The 25,717-nt window shown below is 44.1% G+C and overlaps 1 protein-coding gene across 1 annotated transcript in view; it reads left to right on the top strand.

Annotated features, from left to right (window-relative positions):
- LOC146867987 (uncharacterized) overlaps nucleotides 1–25,717 on the top strand; it is a 143,790-nt gene that overhangs the window by 71,517 nt on the left and 46,556 nt on the right. The window contains exons 2-3 of the mRNA XM_085608743.1: nucleotides 4,279–5,753; nucleotides 7,359–7,579. Coding sequence (XP_085464869.1) covers nucleotides 4,285–5,753; nucleotides 7,359–7,579 — 1,690 coding nt within the window. The 5' untranslated portion in view covers nucleotides 4,279–4,284. The remainder of the gene's footprint in view (nucleotides 1–4,278; nucleotides 5,754–7,358; nucleotides 7,580–25,717) is intronic.

The raw sequence follows: 25,717 nt of genomic DNA, 5'->3' as shown, positions 1-25,717 counted from the left end.
CATGTCGACCACTATTTTCTATTCCACCGAAGCAGTTTGAAATTACACTGCTGGTGCACTGTTTTTCTTAATCCTAGTAGTGATGTATTAGAATAAAGTTTCCGTTGTACATTCTCTAACTAGTTTTAATTGCACTCCCTGCACATTCTGTTTATTTTGCGCTGCGTCCATCCTCACATTCATTAGGCTCATCATTTGTGGATTTAGTCTATTCCACTTATATATAAAAACATCCCTGAGCTCCTTCCTCTTAGAGAGGAGGTTGTAGCCCCCAGAGGAACTAGGTTTTTCCTCTGGGAGGAGATTCCCAAATGATGAAGCATGTCACCTATGGTGAGTGAGGGAATTCCTCCTCTAAAGGGATGTGCCCACAGTTTTATTTCTGTGAGGTATAGTCATTGGTCTTTATCTGTAAGGTTGTTACATTTTTGAATAGTACCTACATATTTCGTTTAATAGTTTGTCCATTGACCCCAAGATTTCACACGGTTTTTTGATATATGTCATGGGGAATAAGTCTTGTGGTGGTCATTAAATTTTTCCCTTAGACCCCCCTCTTTGAACTATATTGTTTGTTGACCCCACATTTCTTGCCATGTAATGTGCCGGAGTATCCTCTGGAGGGGCTTCTTCTCCCCCACGAGTAACCACATGTTTGTCACCTCTACACAACTCTCGGAACACTTTAAAGCACTTCATTATGACCAAATTTTGAATGCGCACAATATTTTCGTTTACTTCCTGGTATTAACCCACCAATGACAACGTGGCTCACACCAACCGCCCTATCGCAGCGCGACACCCTCTGACGTCACTTTTTCCTCCACTCGCAGCAGCTCCCCTCCTTCACAACTCACGTCTCACTCTTACATTCGTCCCATTCATACGCTGAAATAACCATTTGTCCCAAACAAGTTACTTCTCTGACTGTACGTCCACAGTCTCTCGAAGTTGTCGACCTTGGTTGGCAACTGTCTGTCCCCGTCCGGCCAGACAGATCGCCTCTGATAGGTTACAAATACCCAAATCCACATACAACAAACCACGACCAGCGTCGGCTTGTCATGCACTCACACAATCGCTCCCCCTATCTCGGTCCAGGTGATCGATGGCGCCTCACGATCTCCTTAGGGTGGTCAACAAAATCTACCGCGGGTGCCTTCTACACCCAATCGCTTAAGCTACTCGTCGAGCCTAAGACTTTACCGGGCTGCGTGCGCTCACAGCCTGATCTCGCAATCACTCAACATTCACACCAACTCCGCAAGACATCACACAACAAATCAACACCGCAATCTACAACATCTCGCCCTGTTCATACTCACTCCTCGAACCGCTGCTTTCTGCCGCATTGCTACTCTCCGTCGATGTCCATCAACCGCCGCCGTCCGCTGCTCACCATCTGATGATTCACCATCACTTAACGTCTATGGGCCTCAAGGATCACTTATCCTAATCTAGATCTTCCCTCGCTATCGGAAATAACCATCCGTTTCTGCTACCAACTGATAGGGCCGGATTCTTGTCTACCCAATTATCTACAAGAACCCTTTCAGGTCGCCAGGATCTTTTTACTTGCCAAAAAGCGTAGAGGGAATAAACACAATTATCAACAGATAACTACCACAGGTTGACATCATTAAAGGACTAAGGACTCAAGATCTAAAATTTCCAAGATTTTATTATGAGCAAAAACATCTGAACATAAAGGCACCTTAGTACAAGGCACAAAAGATAAATGGGTACTAACAGAAAAGCTAGCCTACGAAGAATTCGCATTCGGCTAAAAATGAAAAGAATTGCAGATTCTAAAAGCATCAGATAGAAAATCGAAATACTGATGTCAATACTGGGAATCATCAGTCAAAACCTTTCTGTCCCTACTCTATTATAATGTGGCATCCCTACTTAGCAATCCCTCCCATTCAAGAGAATCACTGGAAAAAGGTGTCAGAAGTGAAACTCCCGAAGAAGTCTTCACTTAGTGAGAGCTCGATCTTCGATGCTCCTTCTAGCTTCCCATCTAAGCCTTGTCTGCTCCACCCACGGGACACTGTCCTGAATACAAAATCCCAATAATTCAGAACACGCCCTTTGACACCCCTCTTCAGCCAGGTCTTCCTCCGGTAAATTTCCATCCAAAGCTGTCCATCTTCCATCGTCCGTTAGCTTGTTCTTGGGTCCCAGGCACCTTCCATCCCAAGAGTTACAGTTGCACATTCCAATGCACTCCCCTGTTGTCTCCACACCATATCTCAACTCCTAAAACAAAGACTTATTCTCACTAACGAGCTAAATGTCCTTGCACCTGCAACAGAAACATTGGAACGAAAAAGAAAAACTCTTCGCATCTTGAAGTTTTACACTTCGCTGCAACTCAAGCCTTAACCAAGAAAACCCTGCAGGCCTACAACATAGCTAAAATAAGAAATAAACAGGCCTTCTCTTCTACATATGCGGTTAGGCTTTACAAAATTAAACACACTACGAACTCACATTCTAGGCATTAATTCGACATTACCATCATATAAATAAGCAACCTACACTTTAATTCTAACATGACACACATTTAATTCGCATTACATTGCTTGTGAAACCTAATCAGCTACGTTATAATGAATACATTCACGATAACTTGCAACGTTAAACTTCACAAAACGTTATTACATTCTAACACTTCTATGTTACATGATTATAGCAAATACATTTCTATAACGCTTCTTAATATACATTGATTATATGTGGGTGCCGACTAACAGTGAATATGGTGCACCCCTACAAATCTCAGAATCACATGGCGCTCTATCAGTTAGAAAGTTGAACTAGATTGTGAATTCTGAGTATTCTCAAAAGTTCCATCAGTTACGTCACCTGTAAACACAAATTTTGCACATGCAGTGGAGGACTTAGATGTGCAGAGTAAAAGTAGCAGAATGTGGTGTCATATTTAAACCGGAGCTAATCCCCCGACATCTCAGTTCCCCACCTTTCTCTTTGCTAAGAACTTATTTAATAAAACCATGCAAAATCTGCTTTCCCCTATGCTATACGACCTCTATATTTACTCTTAAATATGTCAATAAAACAACTGAACATGCCTAGCCTGATCCTTTTCTTAAACAAGCATAAAGACCTACCTAGAACAACCATATACCCCTAACCATTACTACTCTTCTCGTGTACTAAATTCTAATTACAAAACAAACAAAACAATCTTTAAAATGAGCTCAGAAGTTTCAGAACCCAACCACCTTACTCCTGTGATCCCTTTTACTCAACTCAATCATTCTACAATGAAATTGAATATGGAATCCATTTCCTCCACCTCACAGTACAGTATCAGCACTCTGGGAAAATCTTTCAACTGCTAATGATCCGATTAAGTACTGTAACAAAAGACACAGACTCTGCAAAGACTTCCTGAGTCACAATGCTCAAAGAGTTGCCTGGTATCTTTTAATAAGCAACCATCTATCAGAATCTCACTAACAAAATGAGTTTTCAGAGTTATTAAAAAAATATATTTTATTTTTCTTGCAAGACAATGGTACAGGTTCATCCTCCCACCCCCCTGATTCCATAATAACTCTAAGGACAGGGTTAGCTGTCTGCCAAGACTTGCACACAGAGGACAATTTTCCAACTTTCTCACCTCTGATGTATTCCTCGACTTGAAGAGCGACTGCAGCCATCTTCTTAGCTTACCTTGTTCCCGGGGACCAGGTGGTCCAATGTTACAAGGAATTCAGACTCTGCAATTTCTATGGAAATTATCACCCTGTCCCCTAGCTGTGTAGCGCTGAAAAAAGGAGCATCTGGACACTCTCAGTTGAGGGGGGCCCTCCAAGGATTGTTGCAATATTACCCGAACTTATGTTAAAAATTCTAAAAGTTTTCTCTTGTTTCCACCATGACCTGGGCAATTCGGGATACTAATATAGACCTGGTGATTGAGCCCCACTCCTTATGTTGAGAAAGTAAGTAGACTGCAGCCATGGATACGCAGAGCCTGGTCGTTTTTATAGGTTACTACTCCCCCAATGCCCTTTTACCCTTCAAAAATCGATCCAGCTCCCACATACTGAGTGAGTTGGCCCCATTGGAAACTAACATTTAATATGAACAGGTTCACACACCGATTGCCACACTAACGCAGTTCATTGCCTTGAGTAAAGTATTGCATAGCTCTGTTCATTGTATTGAACTCTCTGACTTGAGAAGTTATCAGGGGGCATGCATAATTTTTCACCGCCTTTAATAGCAACATTTATTTTTCAGATCAACATGAATTCGGACGAGGAAAACACCTACGCTAAAGAGAGTAGGCGCCAAGTTGCCACCCCACAGGACATGCAAACAGGTAATGAGTCATGTGAGGTGCCCCAGAGGAAAAAGGACACATGCCAGGTCCCCCAAAGGAACAGAGACTCGTGTCAGGTCCCCCAAAGAAACAAAGACTCGTGTCAGGTCCCACAAAGGAACAAAGACACATGTCAAGTACCTAAAAAGAGCAAAGACGTATGCCAGGTCTCTCAAAAGAGCAATGATAGGTGTCCAGCACCATATTCTTCTACTAACATATATGAAGGCAATGAAAGAAGTCCTTCTGTTCATAAGAACAATGACATATGTGCAAGGGAGAATAAGAGCAGAGATCCATGTGCGACTGAGCAGAAGCATAAAGAAGACCCATGCGCAAAAGAGCATAAAAACAGAGACCCGTGTGCTGGTGTTCATAAGAACAAAGACCCATGTGGAAGTGGCCGTTCAAGCCAAGAAAGAAGTCCAAGCCCCTCTCACAACAACGACTTTTGTGCCAGAGACACTAAGAGCCATAAGAGGAGAGACACATGTGAAAGTGAGCACAGGAACAGAGACCCGTGTGCTACTGTTCATAAGAACAACGACCCATGCGCAAGTGTCCATTCAAGCAACAAAAGAAATCCAAGCGCCTCTCCAAGCAGAGACCCATGTGCACGTGTCCATAAGAACAAAGACCCATGTGCAAATGATTATTCAAACAAACAAAGAAGTCCAAGTTGCTCTCAGAGCAGAGACCCATGTGACAGTCACCATAAGATCAAAGACACATGTGCAACCGAGCACAGGAGAGATTCATGTGCAGTTGGTCCAAAGAACAGAGACCCATGTGCCAGTAACAACAAGAGCAAAGAAAGAAGTTTCACTGGTCATAACAACAGAGACCCATGTGCTGGTAGTGAACATAAAGTCAAAGATACATGTTCCACTGGCCATAGGAACAGGGACCCATGTGCTGGTAGTGAACATAAGGTCAAAGACACATGTTCCACTGGCCATAGGAACAGGGACCCATGTGCTGGTAGTGAACATAAGGTCAAAGACACATGTTCCACTGGCCATGGGAACCGAGACCTATGTGCTGGTAGTGAACATAAGGTCAAAGACACATGTTCTACTGGCCATGGGAACCGAGACCTATGTGCTGGTAGTGAACATAAGGTCCGAGACACATGTTCAACTGGCCATAAGAGCAGGGCTAGTGAAAATTCTTTTAAGGATGCATGTCCGACTGGCCGTAGGGACAGAGATCCATGTGCCAAGAGTGACCACAAGATCAAAGACACATGCCCAACTGGCCATAAGAGCAAAGAAAGATCCAAGGAAAAATATGAGCCACCATCAGTAGAGGAACTCCTGCAGTTGCTTGAGACTGAAGAAACCTGTAGCAATACAGAAGATGAAGTGTGGCCGAATGTCTACCTGGGAGATAAGTAAGTACAAGCGCAGATACATTTAATAAATTATAGACATTTTCTAGTGTGCACTTTGAAAATGAGCAACACACCTTCACAATTCTCCTAATGCACTGGTTTTCTTCAGTTGGAAGTAAAATAATTCTCAACAGTCAGTAGATTACATGTCGAATAATTGCTCTCCCTCTGCCTACTTGTTGTCACAATGGATGGTTACTAGGCACTAAGTATCATTACAGTAGTGATACTAATGATTACACTTTCACAGCATAGACATATATCACTTAAGACAGAAAAGGAGTGTCAGGAATATCATATTTTCCCTTTTGTGCACTATCCTTAAAAAGTCGAGTCACATGGTCCCCAGGCTTCCTATCACTTTCTGTATCTCCCATGTGCATTTCCCTGGCCCCCTATAATTAATTTACTTTTTTTTTCCACTTCAAGTTAGAGGCTATCCCATGCATTTTCTATATTACCTGTAAAGCAATGGTTTCTAATGGTCCTCTTAAACTCCCTATACACATATTGTGACCTTCATGCAGCTTCCTGTGCTCTACTTAATTCCTTTGGGATATGAGATGGTTTTCATTGTGTCCAGTGCTTCCTGTGTGCACACTTTTATGTCACACGTCTCATACAACCAAGGTCATGCACTATTTTTGGAAGTATACCTCGGGACTCTATCCAATCTTGCTGTCCTTTTGCAAACATGGTCTAAAGAACCCCACATAGGAATTCACAAATGCTCAAGTGAAGGCCACCTCTTTTGACCTAACTCTCCATATGTAGGCCCCAGAGCTTAACAATCTAGAACAAAACTATACTTGTAACATCCACTCCTGGGGACAGCACTCTAGATGAGGCATCCATACCTAGAAAAAGTATTCCAGATGTGGTCTGAAGGCCACGGCACAATACTGTAGGTAAGCGCTTTAGAGCTGGATGAAATACTTAAGAAGAGGCACTCCTGACCTGCAAGCAGTGTTCCAAGGGAGGCATTCAAAATTGGGACCCTCACTACAGGTGATGTCTCAAGAATGGGACAGAATCCCAGAGATTACGTTTTTAGTGAACGACACACTATTTTAGATATGGTCTCCAGAACTGGCAAAATGTTGCTTACTAAATTAGACACTATGGCAGATGAAACTTCCAGAACAAGCTACGCAAATCTTAATGTCACTTCAACAAATTAATAGAAAACTCCAGATGTGGCATCCAGAGATAGATGCAATATCTTAGATGCAGAATGCCTTAGAAAAATAAACAATACCCCAGAAGTAGCCCCCAAAAAGTGACATGATGCCACAGATGAGGCATCAAGACCTGGACCCAAAGCAATGTTCCGCGTGTAGCCTCCGGAAGTACATCCAGTAATGGAGGTGAGGCCTTGCCAGTAGGGTTTACAACAATAAAGCAACTGCATTCTGCTGGGTACACCTCTTCCTGTGCTCCCCAACATTTTTCTTGTTCTTTCTTTTGCCACGTCATTTTGATGTATGTTGATGTCTTCGACATGGTATGGGTGCTTCAACTCCGGTTATCATTGTAGGCTTTAAGGTTAGTCTTAATAAGGAACAGCAATAGCATTCTGACTGGGTTAATGGTTTCTTCCAACAGGGAGGCTGCTGTTGACAGAGGCAAGCTCCAGATAATGGGCTTCACACATGTTGTGAATGCAGCTCATGGAACAGGAGAAATTAACACGGACGCAGAGTTCTACAAGTGTCTAAACATCCAGTATTATGGAGTGGAAGCCCTTGATGAACCTGACTTTGACATCAGTCCATTCTTCTGTCCAGCAGCTCGTTTTATCGAGCAGGGGCTACTGACACCCAAAGGTAAGGGGGCTTGGAGTCATGCAGAATGAATGGACCATAAAGGCTCGTTATGACATTTACATTTTATTTACATTATGGGGGTACGGTATACCAGGTTTCATTTTTATATTTTGGGTCTTCTCACACAAAAAAACATTCTCACTTGAGGAACAGATACACTTTACACGGTGCACGTTGAAAAGAGTCATTCTAGGGTGGGGGAAATTACTATGTCAGAGTAAGGGTTGCCATAAAACTCTACATGCTCTAACACACTTCATGGGTTTCAACAACAGTTTCAGGCCAAGCTGATGACACACACGTACATAGAACTGTAGTAGATTTAAATTCCCTAAAGAATGAATTAAACTCAGACTAGAACTGATTGGAATCTGCAGAATAGTACTTGAAAAAAATGGGTGCTTCATAAAGTGCTTATTCCAAAAATAGAAAGATGAATATGCCACGACTGTTGGGCAGAATGGCAAATAATAGAAGAGGGACAAATGTAATCAGCAATAGAAGAATTTGACAGGACTAAGTGATACAATGATAACTGAAAACATTTTTTGTACTTCATAAAATGCTTATTCCAAAAATGAAAAGATGAATGTGACAAGACTGTTAGGCAGAATGGCAAATGATAGAAGAGTGACAAATGCAACCAGCAATAAAGGAACTTGACATGACTTAGTGATACAACGATGGAGGGTCTCACAACATGACAAGCAATTGAAAAATAGAAATGGTGATTTCGCGATAATTAGATTAAATTATAGAGACGATATTTCCCTGAAGACATGCTTCAACAATAGAGATCACTGCAAGACAAGCAGATCTAAGGATACACTATCTCACAGAATGGCATAGGATCCAAAGACAATCAATGGGCCCAAAGGAGATTATTTTATTGTAAGTTTCAAAGCAGGGTGAGAAATTCAAATGATAGTGGAAACACCATGACCAGAACATCCAATCATGTCATCTGCTAGACAACAGGAATCTGCGATGGAGGGGGCTACTGAATGACAAGAGGAGACACTGAGAAGATTCAAACAAATGGTTTTCACTGAACTTTTGGATCACATTTCTGGAAAATATCTTCAAATAAAACTGTCAGATTAGTTTGAATTTCCCAAATCCTTTTCAACTTTGGGTCCTAGTTTGCGCCGCAGTGGAGAAGGAACACCGAGCCCCATTTTTCAAGTCATTTGAAGAAGGTCTAGCTACAGCAGAACAGGGTAGAATTTTAGTTTTTATTCCAATGAGGAAGTAGTCGGACACATAACACACCCAGGGGCAGATTTCCAGGATTTTACGGCATGTTTGGGCCAATCGACACAAAATCTTCTTTTCCAATTTACTTTCGGGCGCTTGTTTAGAGCTGGAAATAAAGTGAAAGTAATGCCAAGCAGTGCTATGCGCTGCTTTGCAAAACTTAGCGCCAAGAGGGCGTACCATGGGTGGTGGTGCATCCAACGTTTCTAACGCTAAACCAATTTACTAAAAATGAGGAGGCAGGGTTTAACGTCAGAATATAGCGCACATGAACCAGGCGCTATGGAGGAGAAATCCTTTATTTTCCGACTTCGCATGTGTGCTGCACTGTACAGCACACATACAAAGTGGGAACATGTTTCAAATTAGTTTACACATAGTATTTTTTACTGGGAGGGTATCCTTCCAGTTCAAAACCTATGCTTGACTCACAGACACATCCATGCACTATGGCGCAAAGGTGTCTCCGTGGTGCAGGCCAGCTGATTTCAGCGCTGGCGCTGGGGAAAGGGGAGGAGAGTGCCATATTTTTGTAAATATGGTGCTCTCCTGCTCTTTCCTTCTCACGCAGCGCAGTTCAGCATTTGCAGCTGCTGCACTGTGCTGCATAAAATACTAGTAAATCTGGTCCCCAGAATGGGACTGGCCTACAGGGCAATCAGGCAGTGCAGGATTAGCTGGTTTGACAGGTCAGTGCATAGGCCGTTTTTGGATGTTTGTGGACGTGTTTTATGGTCTTACTGTCGATTTACCTTATATTAAAACAATCATATGCCTGCTGCAAGCTCAAATCCCTGCAGTCTTCCACGTCTTGCAAATCACTTAAACAGCGTGCCTTCACAAGTTCAAAACTACCCCAATTTGCAGGGGCGGCTGCTCCTCTAAGGCAGAGGAGCATCGCCCCACTGCTCTCAGATCAGTGTAATAGGGAAAAATTAAATTATGATAACAAGGTTATTATAATGTTATTTTTTGTTGCTGGAGGGCTGGATTAGGATGGGGCAGGGCTGGTGGCAGAGGGAGGAGAAGTGGTCCATGCACACTAAGGGGGATATTTACAAGGAAGTGGCAGAGAGAGGCGTTAGCCTTCCTGGCTTAACGCCTCTCTCCGCCACTTCTGAAACGCAAGGCTGCACCATATTTACAAGAATGTGGTGCAGCCTTGCATTTCCCCCTGCGATGGCGCTAAGTTTAGCAACTTAGTGCCAACGCAGGCACCCTTCCACCATAGTGCAAGGGTGTCTGCGTGCAGGGGAGGATTGTTTATGTGTAGGAAGGTGTCCCTCCCTGCACATAAACAATCCTAAAATGTCAATTTGTCACTGTCTTGTGTGCTGCTTCGTGCAGCACACATGAAAGTTACAAAATGGCTTTTTTTTTAAGGATTGTTTATGTATAGGAAGGGACAGCTTTCTGTACGTAAACAATCCATGGCATTTTGCTTTTTCCATGTGTGCTGCACAAGGCAGCAGACATGGAAAAAGCAAATATGAGGAGAAATAATGCATTTCACCTCGTTTTGCCAACTTAAGACCAGGGAATATATGTACAAGAACTGCCACTAATTAACGCTAACGCTAGTTAGTGGCAGTTTTGTTAATGCTGCCTATCACCAAAAACTATCGCCCTGTTAGCGATGTATTTACAATACGTCGCTTCATGGCGATAGTTTGAGGTAGCCGCAGTGAAAACTGCCGCTAACACTAGTGTGAAGGCGATACAAATTGTGACGTTAGCGGGCAAAAACTAACGGAAGGCCCATTAGCGGCATAAAAACTCACATTAGTCAGCCCAACGTGACTTTCTTTGCCTATATAGGCAAAAATAGCCCAGAAGTCCACCTCCAATGAAAAATTGGAAACAAAACTAATGGAATGCAGAATGGAGTTGCCAGGTCCAAGTGCAGCACAGATCAACAACCCTCCCAAGCCCCCCAACACCCAGGATGACAAGCCAGAGTCCAAGGGGAAGAGGAAATTGAGGGGTACAATCATGAAAAGAGGTGCATGGCTGGGCAAAACCAGTGATGCATCACTTATCATTGCGCACTCCTTGCAACACCATGGCATCCAAAACCTTGAAAGCGCGGACAATCCCCAGGGCCTGGAGGCCGCGCTGGGCCTGTGTCTGGGAGCTGGAGCGGGATGCAGAGGTGCTGTTGAGTTGCTGGGCCATGGCGGTAGACATTGAGGCATCACCGATAACCCTTACCTGGTGGTGAAGTCTCCCAGGTCGCATGGAGACACGTTGCTGACCTGTGTGAGAAGACCACCTCGTGCCCCTTGGAGCTCTGAACAGTAGAGGCGCTCCTGCGCACAAACATAGGGAGGTATGAATTGCATACCATGCGCCACCACTACACCGTGGTGTACTGAGATTACCAATGATGGGCCGCACCTCCCTGCATCACATCAATCACTCAATTAATCAGGCTTTTGTTGAGCATGACTACTCACCCGTAAGGGTCTCAAGGTGCTGGGGGTGTGGGGGGGTTGCAGATTCCAATCCATCACCGGCTGGAGGATGTTGCAATGGCCGGGCGCTGTGGAGGGTGAGGCCCCTGAGCTGCACCGAACTTGTGAGGCGGGAGCGCTGCAACTGCACGCCTAAGTGGACCCTGTTGCATCACCTGCATCGGGAAGTTGCCCAGCAGACTTGGCAGCGACTGCTGTACCCAGGCTTGTGATATCCCGCCAGGCTGAGGCTCCTGCTGGCTGAGTCACAGATTTGGAGAGAGTGCAGCGGATTGCGCCACGGTGTTAATGTCCAGGTGAGGAGAAGGTGGTAAGCGTAGCTGAGGAGGCCCAGGGGTTGAGTCGGCCCCAGGCCTAGCACCTGTGGGTGACGCACCGCCAGTGACAGCACATCCGCTATGGTGGAAGAGCGTCGCCCCACTGCTTTCAAGCAGTGCAAGAAGAGGAAACATTACATGATCCCCCTACCCCTCGTTTACCCTAATATACCTCAACTTTCCCCCCTCTCCCCCTGTATCTCCTAAGTTCCTAACCCCACCCCTATGACCCCCCGTAGCCTCCCTCTTCTACTACTAATATCTACTATCGCTATCACTATTATAAATATTATAACTATTAGTTTTCTATTATTGGCCCTATTAGCTTTTCGCCTTTCCCCCTCCCTATCTCCTCCCCATCCCCTCCCTGCCCCCTGGCACAACAGAGCCACCGAGGATCAGCTCCACAGGCTGACAATGCAGGTCCCAGTGAAAACATATGAGTGCTGACGACCAATCTCTATCCATTATACCATCGGCCGAGCTCCAATGCCTCAATTACTCTAGCACATCAAAAGCACCGGCACTACCCTGGATTGTCGACGGTCCAACCACCACACCACACCACAGCAGTTCCAGATCCTGGCTCCCTATAAACCAAGACAGAGCATACAGGCCCCCATCGATCCACCTATCCACTGCCCCTCGGAGCTTCAGGCATATAATCATATCACCCCCCTTATATGTCTCTTCCCCACCTTATGCTCCCCACCCCTCCATCCATATATGTCCCATGTTTAACACTAATGTGATACGCACGACACATGGGAAGTTACAATGTTGTTTTCTTATGCTGATGTTATGTGTAACCAATGATACTATGACCACTGTGATGTAACATGCCAAAATTGCCTTTAAAGAAATACTCTGATATTCGTGCGCGCACAACCTGTTTCTATAAGTCTTAGTGATTTTAGTGTTTGCCGTGTGCTCCTGGGGTAACGTGCTCCGAACTGGCACGTTCAATGATTCATCAAGACTGCGTATCCGTTCCTAGGATGCGTCCCCCTGGGCACTCCTGGTATATATAATGGTGTATCTTATTAAGCCAGGTTCTTAGTTGTTCAATATTATGAAAAACAAATGATAATCACAAAAAGTTCAAAGATTCTCCAATGATCTTTTAATCCATGAAGCATATATTTGATTTCATATATGTCCGTTAAACGAGTTACGTGACTGTCCCATATGATGTTTCAATGCATTTTGGGTTACAAACCCTTCATCAGGAAACAAGCTGCAGAGTTAATCAAAATAAACGACAATGAGGGGACTACACTCAGGAAATACTGTACAAATTATCTTCACTTGAGAATTGTAAACGATTTCATGCTATCATTATTCGCAGTCAAACGGTAAAAGAAACAATAACAGACTATGGAACGTAAACTGGTAATATACATTTATACCTGTGGCAATCCGTGTGTTATAACAAATGACTAACACGAGTACACGTGAAAGACTGCAGATACCAAGTATGCTAGCAGAGATGTTAAAGAAATGTTGAACAGAGCTGTATGTACTCACGAACGACTAATACGTGTGCACGTGAAAAACTGTGGATATCGGGTATACTAGCAGTGATGTTAAAGAAGTGTTAAAAAAGCCAGCTCGCTGATGTGAGTCCGATTCTTAAGCATTAATAATAGTATATGCGTGCTTCATTCCAAAGAAGTTAGGGAGTGCGTATAAATGTTATATACACGCGCATGCATAGCGAAACTACTTAAAAGATTTACGAGGTCTGTCGATATACTGCGGATCAACGGTCTCCGCTGGCATCTCGGGAAGGTGAAATGCCGGGTTTGTGAGAGCGGGTTAAGTGACGGTGTATCTAGTAATAAACATAAGTGTAGGACTAAGTCTTCGAAAAATGTGGCGGCCATCTTTGTATAGGGTGAAGTTGTTCAGTCAAAACATAACATCTATGTAGAAGTTTATGTTGTGTGCAAAGCACTGGTTTTATAGATACCGGGATTCCCAAGATATAACAAGTAAGTGAAAATAAACCTATAGTGATTAATCTAAACTAGTGAGTGAAAAACGAAAAACATTAATGCTGTTTGCAAAAAGTTGGAACTAACTATACCGTGTTCACCACGATATGGCAAATAGGCAGAAGTAAACCTATGGTCATTAAACTAGAAAAGTGAATAAAAAGCGAATCATGATGCTGAAGATTAAAGAGACATTACAAACAACAAACGAGAGTTCAATCAATTATAGGTAACATGAAAATTCCAACCGTTTGTTCATTCCGAACGGTTTCAAGGTTTCCAGTTGTCTTATCCATTTATTCTCTCTTTGAAGAAGATACTTATTGTTATCTCGACCTTCTTTAATGATGGTTTCTAAAATCTGAAATTTCAGCTGACTGATGTTGTGGTTGTTCTCAATGAAGTGGCTGGCCACCACTGATTTTAGGTTCTTAGTTGGTATGTTAGATTTATGTTCATTTATTCTGGTTTTGATTTTGCGTTCTGTTTTGCCAACATAGGCTTGTCCGCATGGACGTTTGAGAAGGTAAATGACGTTCATGGTGTCACAGGTGGCTGTGAACTGTAATTTGATTGTCTGTCCTTTGCGTGGATGTATAGTGGTTGAACCTGGAATGATGTTATTACAATTATTACAATTGTGACACGGAACTGTGCCTTTGTAGATGATGTGATCTTGTTTCTGTAACGGTTTCAATCTCTCTCCTAGGTTTTTATTTCTGCTGTAGGCAAATAGTGTAAGTTCTTTGAATAAGTTGTTGAAGTCATGTTCTTGAGTTAGGATTGGCCAGTGTCGAATTATGATTCATTGGTAAGCTTCGCTCATGGCAGAAAATTTAGAAACAATCACCATTCTGTCGCTTTGTTTACAAACCTTTTTGGATAATAGTTCATTGCGACTTTTTTGATAACACCGTTCTTTGGCATGTTCAAGTATGGGTGGAGGGTAACCTCTTGCCTTGAATCTTAATTCCATCTCTTCAATGCGACTTTTTGCTGTTTCTGGGTTAGAGACAATTCTTTTAACTCTAAGCATTTGTGAGTATGGTAGATGCTTTTTTAGTGTTTCTTGATGGAAACTCTGGTAATGTAGCATGTTATTACGGTCTGTAGGCTTTCTGTATATGTCCGTCTCAAATTAATTTGCCGTTTTTGTAATCTTTACATCCAAAAATGTGATACTGTGTTCTTGTATAGCAGACGTAAATTGAATTCTCTCGTTGACGGAATTGAGCTGATCTAAGGCTTCCAACAGGATCGTTTTTGGACCATTCCACACGACAAAGATATCGTCTATATATCTCAAGAAAAGTTTGCTAAATGTATTCCATGGAGATTTCGTGACTATGTTTTCTTCCTCAAATCTTTCCATGAAAGGTTAGCGTACGCCAGTGCGGCGCAATTGCCCATAGAAGTTCCGGACAGTTGATGAAACCAATGGTCTTTCCATTTAAAATAGCTATGGAAAAGAGTGAAGTGTAATAACTCCGTTAAAAGTATTTGCATATCTGGTTCTAGATCCGTTTGCAATAGGGTATGTTCTATGGCTTCGATGTCCAAATGGTGCTGTATGGAAGTATATAAAGATTTAACGTCCATGGTACAGAGCAGAATAGATTCATCTGTCTCCATTGATAATTGTTGGAGTTTTTCACTCACTAGTTTAGTTTAATCACTATAGGTTTAATTTCACTTATTTGTTATATCTTGGGAATTCCAGTATCTATAATATCAACGCTTTGTACACAACATGAACTTCTACATAAGATGTTATGTTTTGAATGAACAACTTCACCCTATACAAAGATGGCGCCACATTATTCGAAGACTTAGTCCTACACTTATGTTTATAACTAAATACACCGTTACTTAACCCGCTCTCACGAACCCGGAGTTTCGCCTTCCCGAGATGCAAGTGGAGACCGTTAATCCGCAGTATATCGACTGACCTCGTAAGTCTTTTAAGTAGTTTCGCTATGCATGCGCGTGTATATAACATTTATACACACTCCGTAACTTCTTTGGAATGAAGCACGTGTATACTATTGTTTATGCTTAAGAATCGGACTCACATCAGTGAACTGGCTTTTTTAACACTTCTTTAACATCACTGCTAGTATACCCGATATCCACAGTTTTTCACGTGCACTCGTATTAGTCATTTGTGAGTACATACGGCTCTGTTCAACATTTCTTTAACATCTCTGCTAGCATACTTGGTATATGCAGTCTTTCATGTGTACTCGTGTTAGTCGTTTGTTATAACACACGGATTACCACAGGTATAAATGTATATCACCAGTTTACGTTCCATAGTCTGTTATTGTTTCTTTTACCATTTGACTGCGAATAATGATAGCATGAAATCATTTACAATTCTCAAGTGAAGATAATTTGTACAGTATTTCATGAGTGTAGTCCCCTCATTGTTGTTTATTTTGATTAACTCTGCGGCTTGTTTCCTGATAAAGGGTTTTTAACCCGAAATGCATTGAAACATCATATGGGACAGTCATTTAACTCGTTTAACGGACATATATGAAATCGAATATATGCTTCATGGATTAAAAGATCATTGGAGAATCTTTGAACTTTTTGTGATTATCATTTGTTTTTCACTATATTGAACTACTAAGAACCTGACTTAATAAGATACACCATTATATATACCACGAGTGCCCAGGGGAACGCATCCTAGGAACGGATACGCAGTCTTGCTCAATAAAGAAATACTACGCAAACAAAAAAATAAAACATAAAATGATCATAACTTTCTGATATACTCATGCAATCTGTCCTTTGTCGGGCCTGGGGCTGCTCTACTCACGGAGCAGGGAAGGGGCGGAGTGGTATGCCCACTCAAGTGCGCAATGACTGTTTTGTCAGCCCTCTCAGGCTGCCCAAAGCAGTTATGCGCACATCCCTGTTCGCAATGCAGGCTCCATTACAGCCTGCATGGAGAACATGCCCATCCCTCCAGCCCCTGGCTGAACGCCTTGTCACGGCGCTCAAGAACAATCACAATGTCGCACTGCAGCGTTGTGATTGGCTTAGGGGAGGGAGCCTAGCTGCCTGCTTCCTGTTCCTGGAAGCAGACTCAGGAGCACAGAAGATGCAGGACCCGGCCTCAAGGTAAGCAGTAAGAAAATATATATTTACAGCCCGCTCTCACCCCCAAGTCTCTGCCCCTCCAGTGTCCTTTCCTGCGTTTCCCACATCCCAGCTGTCCAGTCCCTCCCCGAGGCACTACATAATGGCGGCTACTGTGCGGCCATGAGCAGAGGGTGTACCACTGGTCCGCCAAAGGCAAGCCCGTCTGTGTCTGTCAGCCCCTTGACCGCGCCCATCACCAAGGACCCTCTCGGGCACTCCACCGCTACGACGCCAGCACCTTCTTTGCCATCAATCCTGGACGCCACACCACCTGCCATCTAGCAACACTGTAGAATTCTCTTGCACCCTGCGCCTGTCAACTTCAAATGCACCTTCTGCTGCCCAGCTCACCAGCACCTCCTGCCGCCTAGCCGACCAACAGCGCAGCTGACTGGCTCAACTGCATCTTTGTCCTCCACAAACAAGCAACAGAAATCTGGGACCTCCTCGATGCCACCTCTTCAGACATCGCCTTCTTCATGGAAACCTGGACCAACCTCTGGTCCGGACCGGACATCGCCATCACCATCCACGACGGCTACAAATTCACCCGCACGGACCACCTCGAGTGGCCTGGAGGAGGCATTGTCATTGTCTGAAAAAACACAGTCCGACTGACCTAATGACCCATCGGTGACCATGGAGCACCTTCACTTCCAGAGCCGGACCAACCCCAACACCACCCTCTGCGGCACCCTCAACTACAAGCCCCGCCCAGGTCATGATCCCCCATTCACCGATGCCAATGTAGACCTCATCGCACCACAGGCTTTCCCATCCACTGACTACAATCTACTCGGAGGCCTCAAGTTCCACCTGGACAACCCCAGTGACCAGGACACCACCCCCATCCTGGGGAACCTTGCCAACATCGTACTCAAGCAGCTAGTCACTGCACCAACCCACATAGCCGGACACATGCTCAGCCTCTCTTCTCCACCAGCGGGAACTTCAACTACAGCCACACCAAAGGACTCTCCTGTACCGACCATCATTGTTTACATCATGCCTTTACCACACCCACCGTACACCATCGCCATCATTGCCCCCCTGTGGCAGCTGGATCAAGGCGACCAAAGAACTTCTCATCAACTCCCTAAGCACCACCACTCCGCCAACGCTTATTGACGCCAACACCGCAGCGCGCAACCTCCACCAATAGAACTCCACTACGCCGACACCCTGGCACTCCTCAAGAAATGACTAGGCAAACAACACTCCAAGGAGGCCAACTGGTTCACTCCCGCCATCCAATAGTCCAGCCCTACCTGCAGACGTCTCGAGAAGAGATGGAGCCACAACATCAATCAACTCTGCAACACAGTCACCCTTGCGCCATGGCGCAAGGGTGCCTGCGTTGGTGCATGGCAGCCATTGTGCTATAACGTAGGGGAAAAAGACTGGGGGGCTTATTCATGAGCCCCTTCTGACAGTTTCACCCAGCCGGTGCTTCACTTTCTTTACATACTTGCAGCGTGATACTTGCACCACTTCGCGCCGTATTTGCAAAGTGACGCGTCTACGCATATATGTGACCTTGTGAAGCCCTGTGCCACATTATACCTGCATCAGGTATGATGTATGCAGGGTGGGCCTTCCCAAACAACAACGCCTCATAGGAGAGGTGCAGTGAAATCCATCAGATTTGACTGCAATAATTATAGGACGCCACTGCATCAGTACCTTAGGCCTGCCTCATGGCAGGCGCAAGTGTGATGCAGGGCCACAGGGATAGGCTAGCCCCATGCATTGCTGGAGTTGCGTCATGCTTGTGACACAACTGCATCAAAGCATGACTTTAGCGCTGACAGATACGTCAGGATTCCAGACGTAGCTGTCATTAATTGCGACATGGCGCTGTACAGTGAATACAGAACATCCATGGTGTCGCAAGAAGGGCGTAGTGAAAAGTGTTGCAACTCTTTTGTTGCAGCGATATAACACTTTTCATGAATGAGGCTCAGGAATGCGCCCTATCTTACTGATGGTGCCTATTTCTAACCTGTAGTTTTGTTGCAGGGCAGCACAAAAACATTCCTTGCAGCGCTGCCCAGCACCAAAACCTTCTGAAATGAGGCCCCAAGTGTTTGCACCATTTTTAAGACCAGCTATTTTCTGTTCTTAAAAAACTGCCTCTAACTGGAGTTAGAGGCAGTTTTTTTGGTTTTGCACCATACAAGGAATTCATTGTAAATAATATCGCAAAGTGGGGTTAGCAGCAATTTTTGCACGCGAACACCTACTTCGCATTGCATTTTCGTTAAGTCCCGCAAACAGAAGTGGTGATCTCAAAAATTCACCTTTTCGCTGGAAAGATGCTGCTAACTGCAGTTAGCGACAACTTGTAAATACGGCGATTAAAAAAAAAGCCACTGTAACATCAAAAAATTGATACTACGGCAACGTTAAGTCCTTGTACATATGCCCCCAGGTTTTACCTGGTCTTAATTTTGGCGCTCCCTCCTATTTACGCCTCACTTGTACATAGGGGGCAGCGTCAAAATCAATGGGGGTTGCGGTGGAACGCCCACCGCAACACCCACTGCTCACCACTTTCATAGCGTGAAAGGGGGCCTTATTTACAGGGCAGCGCGCTGCCTTGTAAATAAGGCGAAGCCCCTATCGCCACCACAATGTCGGTAAAAGTAACATTGGGTGGCGAAAGGAGCTTGTATATATGCCCCTAAGTGCGCATGACTGTTTGGCTGGCCGTCTTGGGCCGGCCAAACAGTCATGCGCAATTTGTATGTTCCCCACCAAGCTGTAATACACAGCCTGGTGGGGAACATGCACAGGCTCCCTGTCCCCGTCTGAGCACTGTGATTGGCTTAGGTTGGCCTGTATGTTTTTGGGACTCGTCAGCAACGACAGAGGAGAGACAGAGGCAGCCGCGAGGAGGTAAGTGTTTTTTTGTTGTTTTTTAAAATATTTTGTTACTATGCCACACAGAACGTAGCATAGTAAATCTGACTTAAGGGCTTGTGTTGCCTTGTGTCACTTTACGGACACAAGGGCAATGCAAGTTCTTGATAAATCTGGGACTTTGAGATAGCATTACTTCATTTTTTAGTCATGTTTTTCACACATGTTAACACTGTCTGGTCAAAGATTTCACCTCATTAGCATCAGTTAAACATCTAGATACAGCATCCATCAGCTGAAAGGAGACCAGTTAACCTTTGCGAAAGGCCTTCCACTGTGCAGCAACACGTGTGCCATCTTTTTAACTAACGTGTGATCCGTTTCAGATAAAAACTGTTTGTGCTTAAATGTGCACATTATGCAGCAGATGATGGATTATTTGACAAGTTCAGCAAATCCATAAAATTTTTGGAACTGTGGCACAATATAGGTATGTACACACTTAAGGTCGCCACTGTGTAGTAATAATTTGGTGTGCGTTTCCATGGACTTTTTTTTAATGGTTTGCTAAAAAACTTTGGCGCTGTTTGACAAATCTTCATGAAACTTCCCCCAAAAAGTTCATCCACCTCAACCTAATTCCTGGAAAGTTTCAGGGTGCCAAGCAGGGGCTCGGAAAAGAGGCGGTTCCAAGGCCAAATTTCCCAATGTAATTTCCATAGGGATTCTTTTAAACACGTTACAACCAAAACAGCTAAATGGAATTACACCAACTTTGGCAGGAAGGTAGATCTGTGTCAAAGTGTGCTTTTTGTGTTATGGTGTAAATTAGTTAAGAGGTTTTGAAATTAAGGTTCAAAATAGATGTATCGCTGGACGGTTGGGTTAGAGAAACCACAATTTCAAATAATAGAGTTTTCTGATTGACTTAGGGAGTTTTTTCCCCCGTGGGTCATCTTGCCATGGCAGTGAAGGTCATTCAGGAGCGAGTGCTTTGATTGGCTGGCTGCAATATGAAAGCAAATGGCGCACCAGCCAGCCATTATAGGATACCAAGAACTCTGATCCCTTGTCCTAACAATATCTTTTAAAAACAATATAAGGGGGCAGAGCAGGGATACCCTGAACCGCTAGCCAGAGCAAATGTAGCCTAGGGGATTGGGTCACCAGTGCCTGATAACGGCTTTGCAGGTGGGCGGTTCAGAGGTTCCATCCCCCAAAATATATCAAATCGATGACCCCCAGGTCTTGACACACCCCAATTTCTTTTAAGCACAAATTTGCTGTAAATTAAAAAAAAATTAAAGAAGACTTTTTGGTCCCAGGGTTGATCCCTCTGGGACCCCCACCAGGCCAAGGGGGACAGAGGATCCCTAACTGGCTGGCCAGATCCTCCCTGAATCAGTTCAGGTTAGGCTGCTCCCAATGGAGCCTAGTCAAAGCTGATTTGCACATGGCTGGGTCAAAAGTGAGGTTGCTTGATGTGCAAAATAACTATGTTGCCCTAAGTGGGACTGGTATGCCCAAAAGTGGGAATCGTGCACACTTTGCCACTGAAACCAGGCTTTATATGATAGATGAGCCCTAACTAGGGCAAAACTAGTCCTGGGTTGCTTGTGTCCCAGGTTAGGGAGGACCTGGCCTGGAACATTGGGATGGACTGTTCCTATTGAAGCAGGGTTAAAACTGATTTGCATTTGGCTGGGTCCAAATGTGCGTGACATGGTGAGCAAAATAATGATGGACTGGGATGCGGCCCAAGTAATTACCAGTGGCTAAGATTAATTCAAGCATTCCATCCACTTCTTTGTATACTTTAGTGTGTCGTGCCAAGTGGGACGGGAATGCCCATATGTGGGTCCCATGCACAACCGTGTCAATGGACCCAAGCTATTCCTAGCTGATAAGCCCTAACTAGGGTAAAGTGGTCATGGATTGATGAGGTTCTGGTTCAGTGAGGAACTGGCTTGGCAGTTGGGGCGGTACTGTTTCCCTTGAAGCGGGATCAAGTCTGATTTGTATATGGCTGGATCTAAAATGTTGGTGGCATGTTGTGCAAAATAACAAAGGAGTGGAATGCGGGCAGAATAATTGCCTGTGGCTGAGATTAATTCAAATATTTCCATCCATGACTTTGTAATGTTGACAACAAGTCAAGAACTATTATGAGGTAACTTTCATGGTTATCAAATCCTCGGCATACGTAATTTTCAAATTATAGTGCAGTAGTGTCCAAGCTGGAGCCTGTGTGAATGCCAGATTCTGATTGCAAAGAGGGTTCTCATATAAAAGAAAATCTTTAAACTGAGTGCTACATAATTTTCCAATATGACCTGTCACTAGGATCTCTATGCATCTGACAGGTATAATAAAAACAAGCAAGCAACATCATCTCAGCTAAAACAACTGGGAAATTGAAATCCAGGTAAATGACAATGCCATCCACAGATAGAGTGTCCCTATGTGGGAAGGTGACCCGGTTATGGAGAACATTGTGGTATGACAAACATATCTAATAATAAAGATGATCTTATGTGAGAGAAGCCAGTGACACAGTCACTGAATGACAAGGCGATCCAGTGATAAAGGCGATTACTACATTACAAGCGGATTCAATGATAGAACACCTGAAGGAATGGCAATGAGCTTCATTGAGAGCAAAGATATGCGCAGTAGAAGGGGATCTATAAAAAAGACATTGCATATCAACAGATGCAAGATAAGTACTGCAATCGGTTTCAAAGATCGGAATGATCAATACCTGCCAAGAGGATCATGTGACAGCATATCATTCGGTCACAAAGAATTTGGATGCTAAAACGCTTTATCTGGAACAGATTCAATAATCAAGAAGATCCCTCAATGAGAACGTGATAGCATAAAAATAAAATCAGTGCATCATAATATAGTTCAGTGAAAATAAAGTAGGTCCACAACAAAGGAATCCAATGAAAGAGGCTTTCTGCACCACAAGTGATTCAGTAACGTAACATAACATAACAGGGAATGACAAGAGGAGCCAGTAATATGACAAAAAAATGAGACAGTCACTGAATGACAGGGTGACATATCCATAGAGAGGATCAGATCACTGCTTGAGAAATAGAGTCAAACTACATTATTAAACCCTGATCAAGTAGATTCAGTCCTAGAGATGGACAGTGTAAGAGAAAACAAACCATTTGGAGAGATGACATTTATATGAGCATTGAAGTGTATGTTAAATATAATAAGCACTATAGATGGTCAGTTACAGAGATGGTCACTGCATACAGAATAATCCACTATTAGGGGGAAATGCTGCTAAACATGGGTAGACAATCATAAAGGCAGTGGCTTTTGTACGAGGGATTCCAATGAGCGAGATGATCACTGGATCACTAGGTATGCTCATGACACACAGACTTCCTTTGGTTGCTGGGATCCAAGTGATACATTTTCTAGGTCAAACGCCCATGTGAATGTCTAAAGAATACCCTATATCAAGTGTGGGCTAGGGGAGATTAGTCACTGGGCAGGGCACAGAAAGTGTTACTCCCTCAATATAGATCTGGAATCCCACAGGGTCCCAACCTCCATTGAAAGGAGCTTTAGAAAAATTAAAGAGACAATGGTGATCAATTGGCTTGGACAGGAGAAACATTATCTTTCCTCATTTCATGGTAAATCTTAACTTTCTTTTGTCTCCATTCCCTGCATGCCCAATTGAGTTTGCCATTAAGGCCTGTGCTGATTGTATAACTTTAAATGGAATCTATGAAGAATCGCAGACATCTGTTTTATCACCCACAAGTGCATCCTGCAGTAAATATGATCCAGTTCTAACACTGACGTCAACAATGGCAATATTCAGCCTATTATATGACCTTTACGCTCAATTCAATTTGGTGGTTAACTTGGTTTTCACCCTGTTTGCTCTTATTTTGACCCTCAAGCCTTTCCTGAAATTTGGTTAATACACTTTTGTAATTTTTATATGCATCCTTCTTCAGACCATTTTTTCATCTCGTGTTTATTTTCTGAATCTCCAAGCTCCTGTTAAGATTAAATTTGCAGCACTGTAATAATTCTATCAGAAGAAGAGCACAAGATAGCTGTTGGTCAGCCTTGGCTTGTCCCTAGCTATAGAAAAAGGATAGTTAGGAGACATTTTGGGGCCGATTCCGATGTCGGACGGACTCAGGTCCGTCCGACATCGGTCAGGAGCCGTAACCGACCGACCTGCTGTCGACAGTTACGGCCCTGCTAGTACGATGTGACCGAACAGGGTTCGGTCGCACTCGTATACTGGTCAATGCAGGCATGCATTCCGAGCGGAATTCATGCCTGCATCCTTGAAAGCAGGGGTGCAGTTCATCCCTGCACCCTGTGGGCAGCACCCCAAGGTGCCTGCCACCGGGTGCAGGGATCGACAGAGGGGCACCGTAGGTGCTCCCAGGCTGCCATTCGGCAGCCTCGCACCCATGAAGGCCCTACTGGGGGCCCCCAAAGACAGTTTCCGACTGTCTTTTTGTGCCGGAAAAACCGGCACGAAAAGACAGTGAAAAACTGCCATTGTACTCCCTCGGTCGCAATGAGGCGGCCGGGGGAGTACTGGGAGATTTCCAGATGGCGGACAGGCTCTCTGAGCCTGTCGTCTGCAATCCGGAAATCCGTGTCGCGTTCCTTTCTGACCGAGCCCATCGGAATGGATCGGTCAGAAAGGAATCCAGCCGACATGATCCGAATCGGTCAGAGGGGCTCCAACCGGAATCGGAATTGGCCCCTATGTGTCTTATTTTCTTGCACTCCTATCTTTTATTTTTTGATAAACAAATTTTATTGTTTTTAGAGAAGGCAACCACCAAAGCATCAACATTGCAGAATATAGACATTGACACCATTCATTGTGAAGAACACATGCATGACACTCAGACCCGCCCTCCCGCCATGAACAGCATAAGGTACGGATGTGACAGGCTAGACCACGGCACCCAACCATTTGCCCCACACCCTCCGGTACTTCCAAGGACACCCCCGAGCCCTGTACAAGGGTTTCTCTTGTGCCGCGCACCAGTCCACCCCCTCCTCCATCCAGCAGAGCTGGGAGGTGTAGGACAGTTCCATGAGGCGGCTAGGTCCCGTTTTGCCACTACCATGGCTGTGTTATAAAATACCTTCTCGTTCCTGGACCCATCAAGGCCATCCGTAATCCCTAAGATGGAGTGTCGTGGGTCGTGCGGAACCTCCCACCCCAGGACCTCAGACAGCTCCGTTTCAATCTCGTCCCAGAACTGCGCCAATCGGGGGCAAGCCCATACCATGTGGAAAAAATCGGCCGGATCTTGGCCACAGCATGCGCATGAAGCGGATGGGGAGAGGCCGGCGCGGTACAGGCGCTGTGGGGTTAGGTAGGCCGCGTGTATGTAATATAATTGGATCAGACGGAGCTTGGCGGATGCAGTGACTGTCCTGGGCACTCCTATCTTAACAGTGGCTTCCAGTCACGACATGATAAAGACATGGTGCTGGATATGATACTTTTTACTGTAATTGAACGTTTTGTCAAATTAGTAAGGTACGATATCACAAAGGTCAGTAATGATTTAACTGGCATAAGAGTGAAGCATCAACTTGCAAACACCTTTCTAATTGAAACTTTAAATTAAACAAAGAACTCTAAAAGCCACATCCCATTTGAAAATAATCTTGACCCACTCAAGCTCTCATTATCAGTGGCCAGTTAAAATCCCTGTTACTTGCCCACCCCGGAATTGCCATTACTTGGGAAGTAACAAGAATAACAAGATTTTGAGAAATAGCATAAGGGAATCTGTGTGTCCATATGGACTCCTGCATATTTTTACCCTGACCCATCACAATTTACAGCCAACTCGGCATGAGGGTACTAGGATGGACAGGGCTGACAGTATTCACATATCAGAACTAAGGTGTATGTAAGTATATAAGTGAGCATAGAGTTACTACTCCTAAATTCTTTTTTTGAGTTCAAAGGGATTTTTTGATAGAAATAGAAAATGTCACAACATGTTACATTATAATAAATGTACATCATACCAAGGAGAGTCCACAATATTA

This window comes from Triturus cristatus, chromosome 1_2 (assembly GCF_964204655.1).
Source record: "Triturus cristatus chromosome 1_2, aTriCri1.1, whole genome shotgun sequence".
In the NCBI taxonomy this organism is placed as follows: domain Eukaryota; kingdom Metazoa; phylum Chordata; class Amphibia; order Caudata; family Salamandridae; genus Triturus; species Triturus cristatus.
The sequence above is the reverse complement of the archived record's forward strand: the minus strand, read 5'-3'. Positions and strand labels throughout refer to the sequence as shown.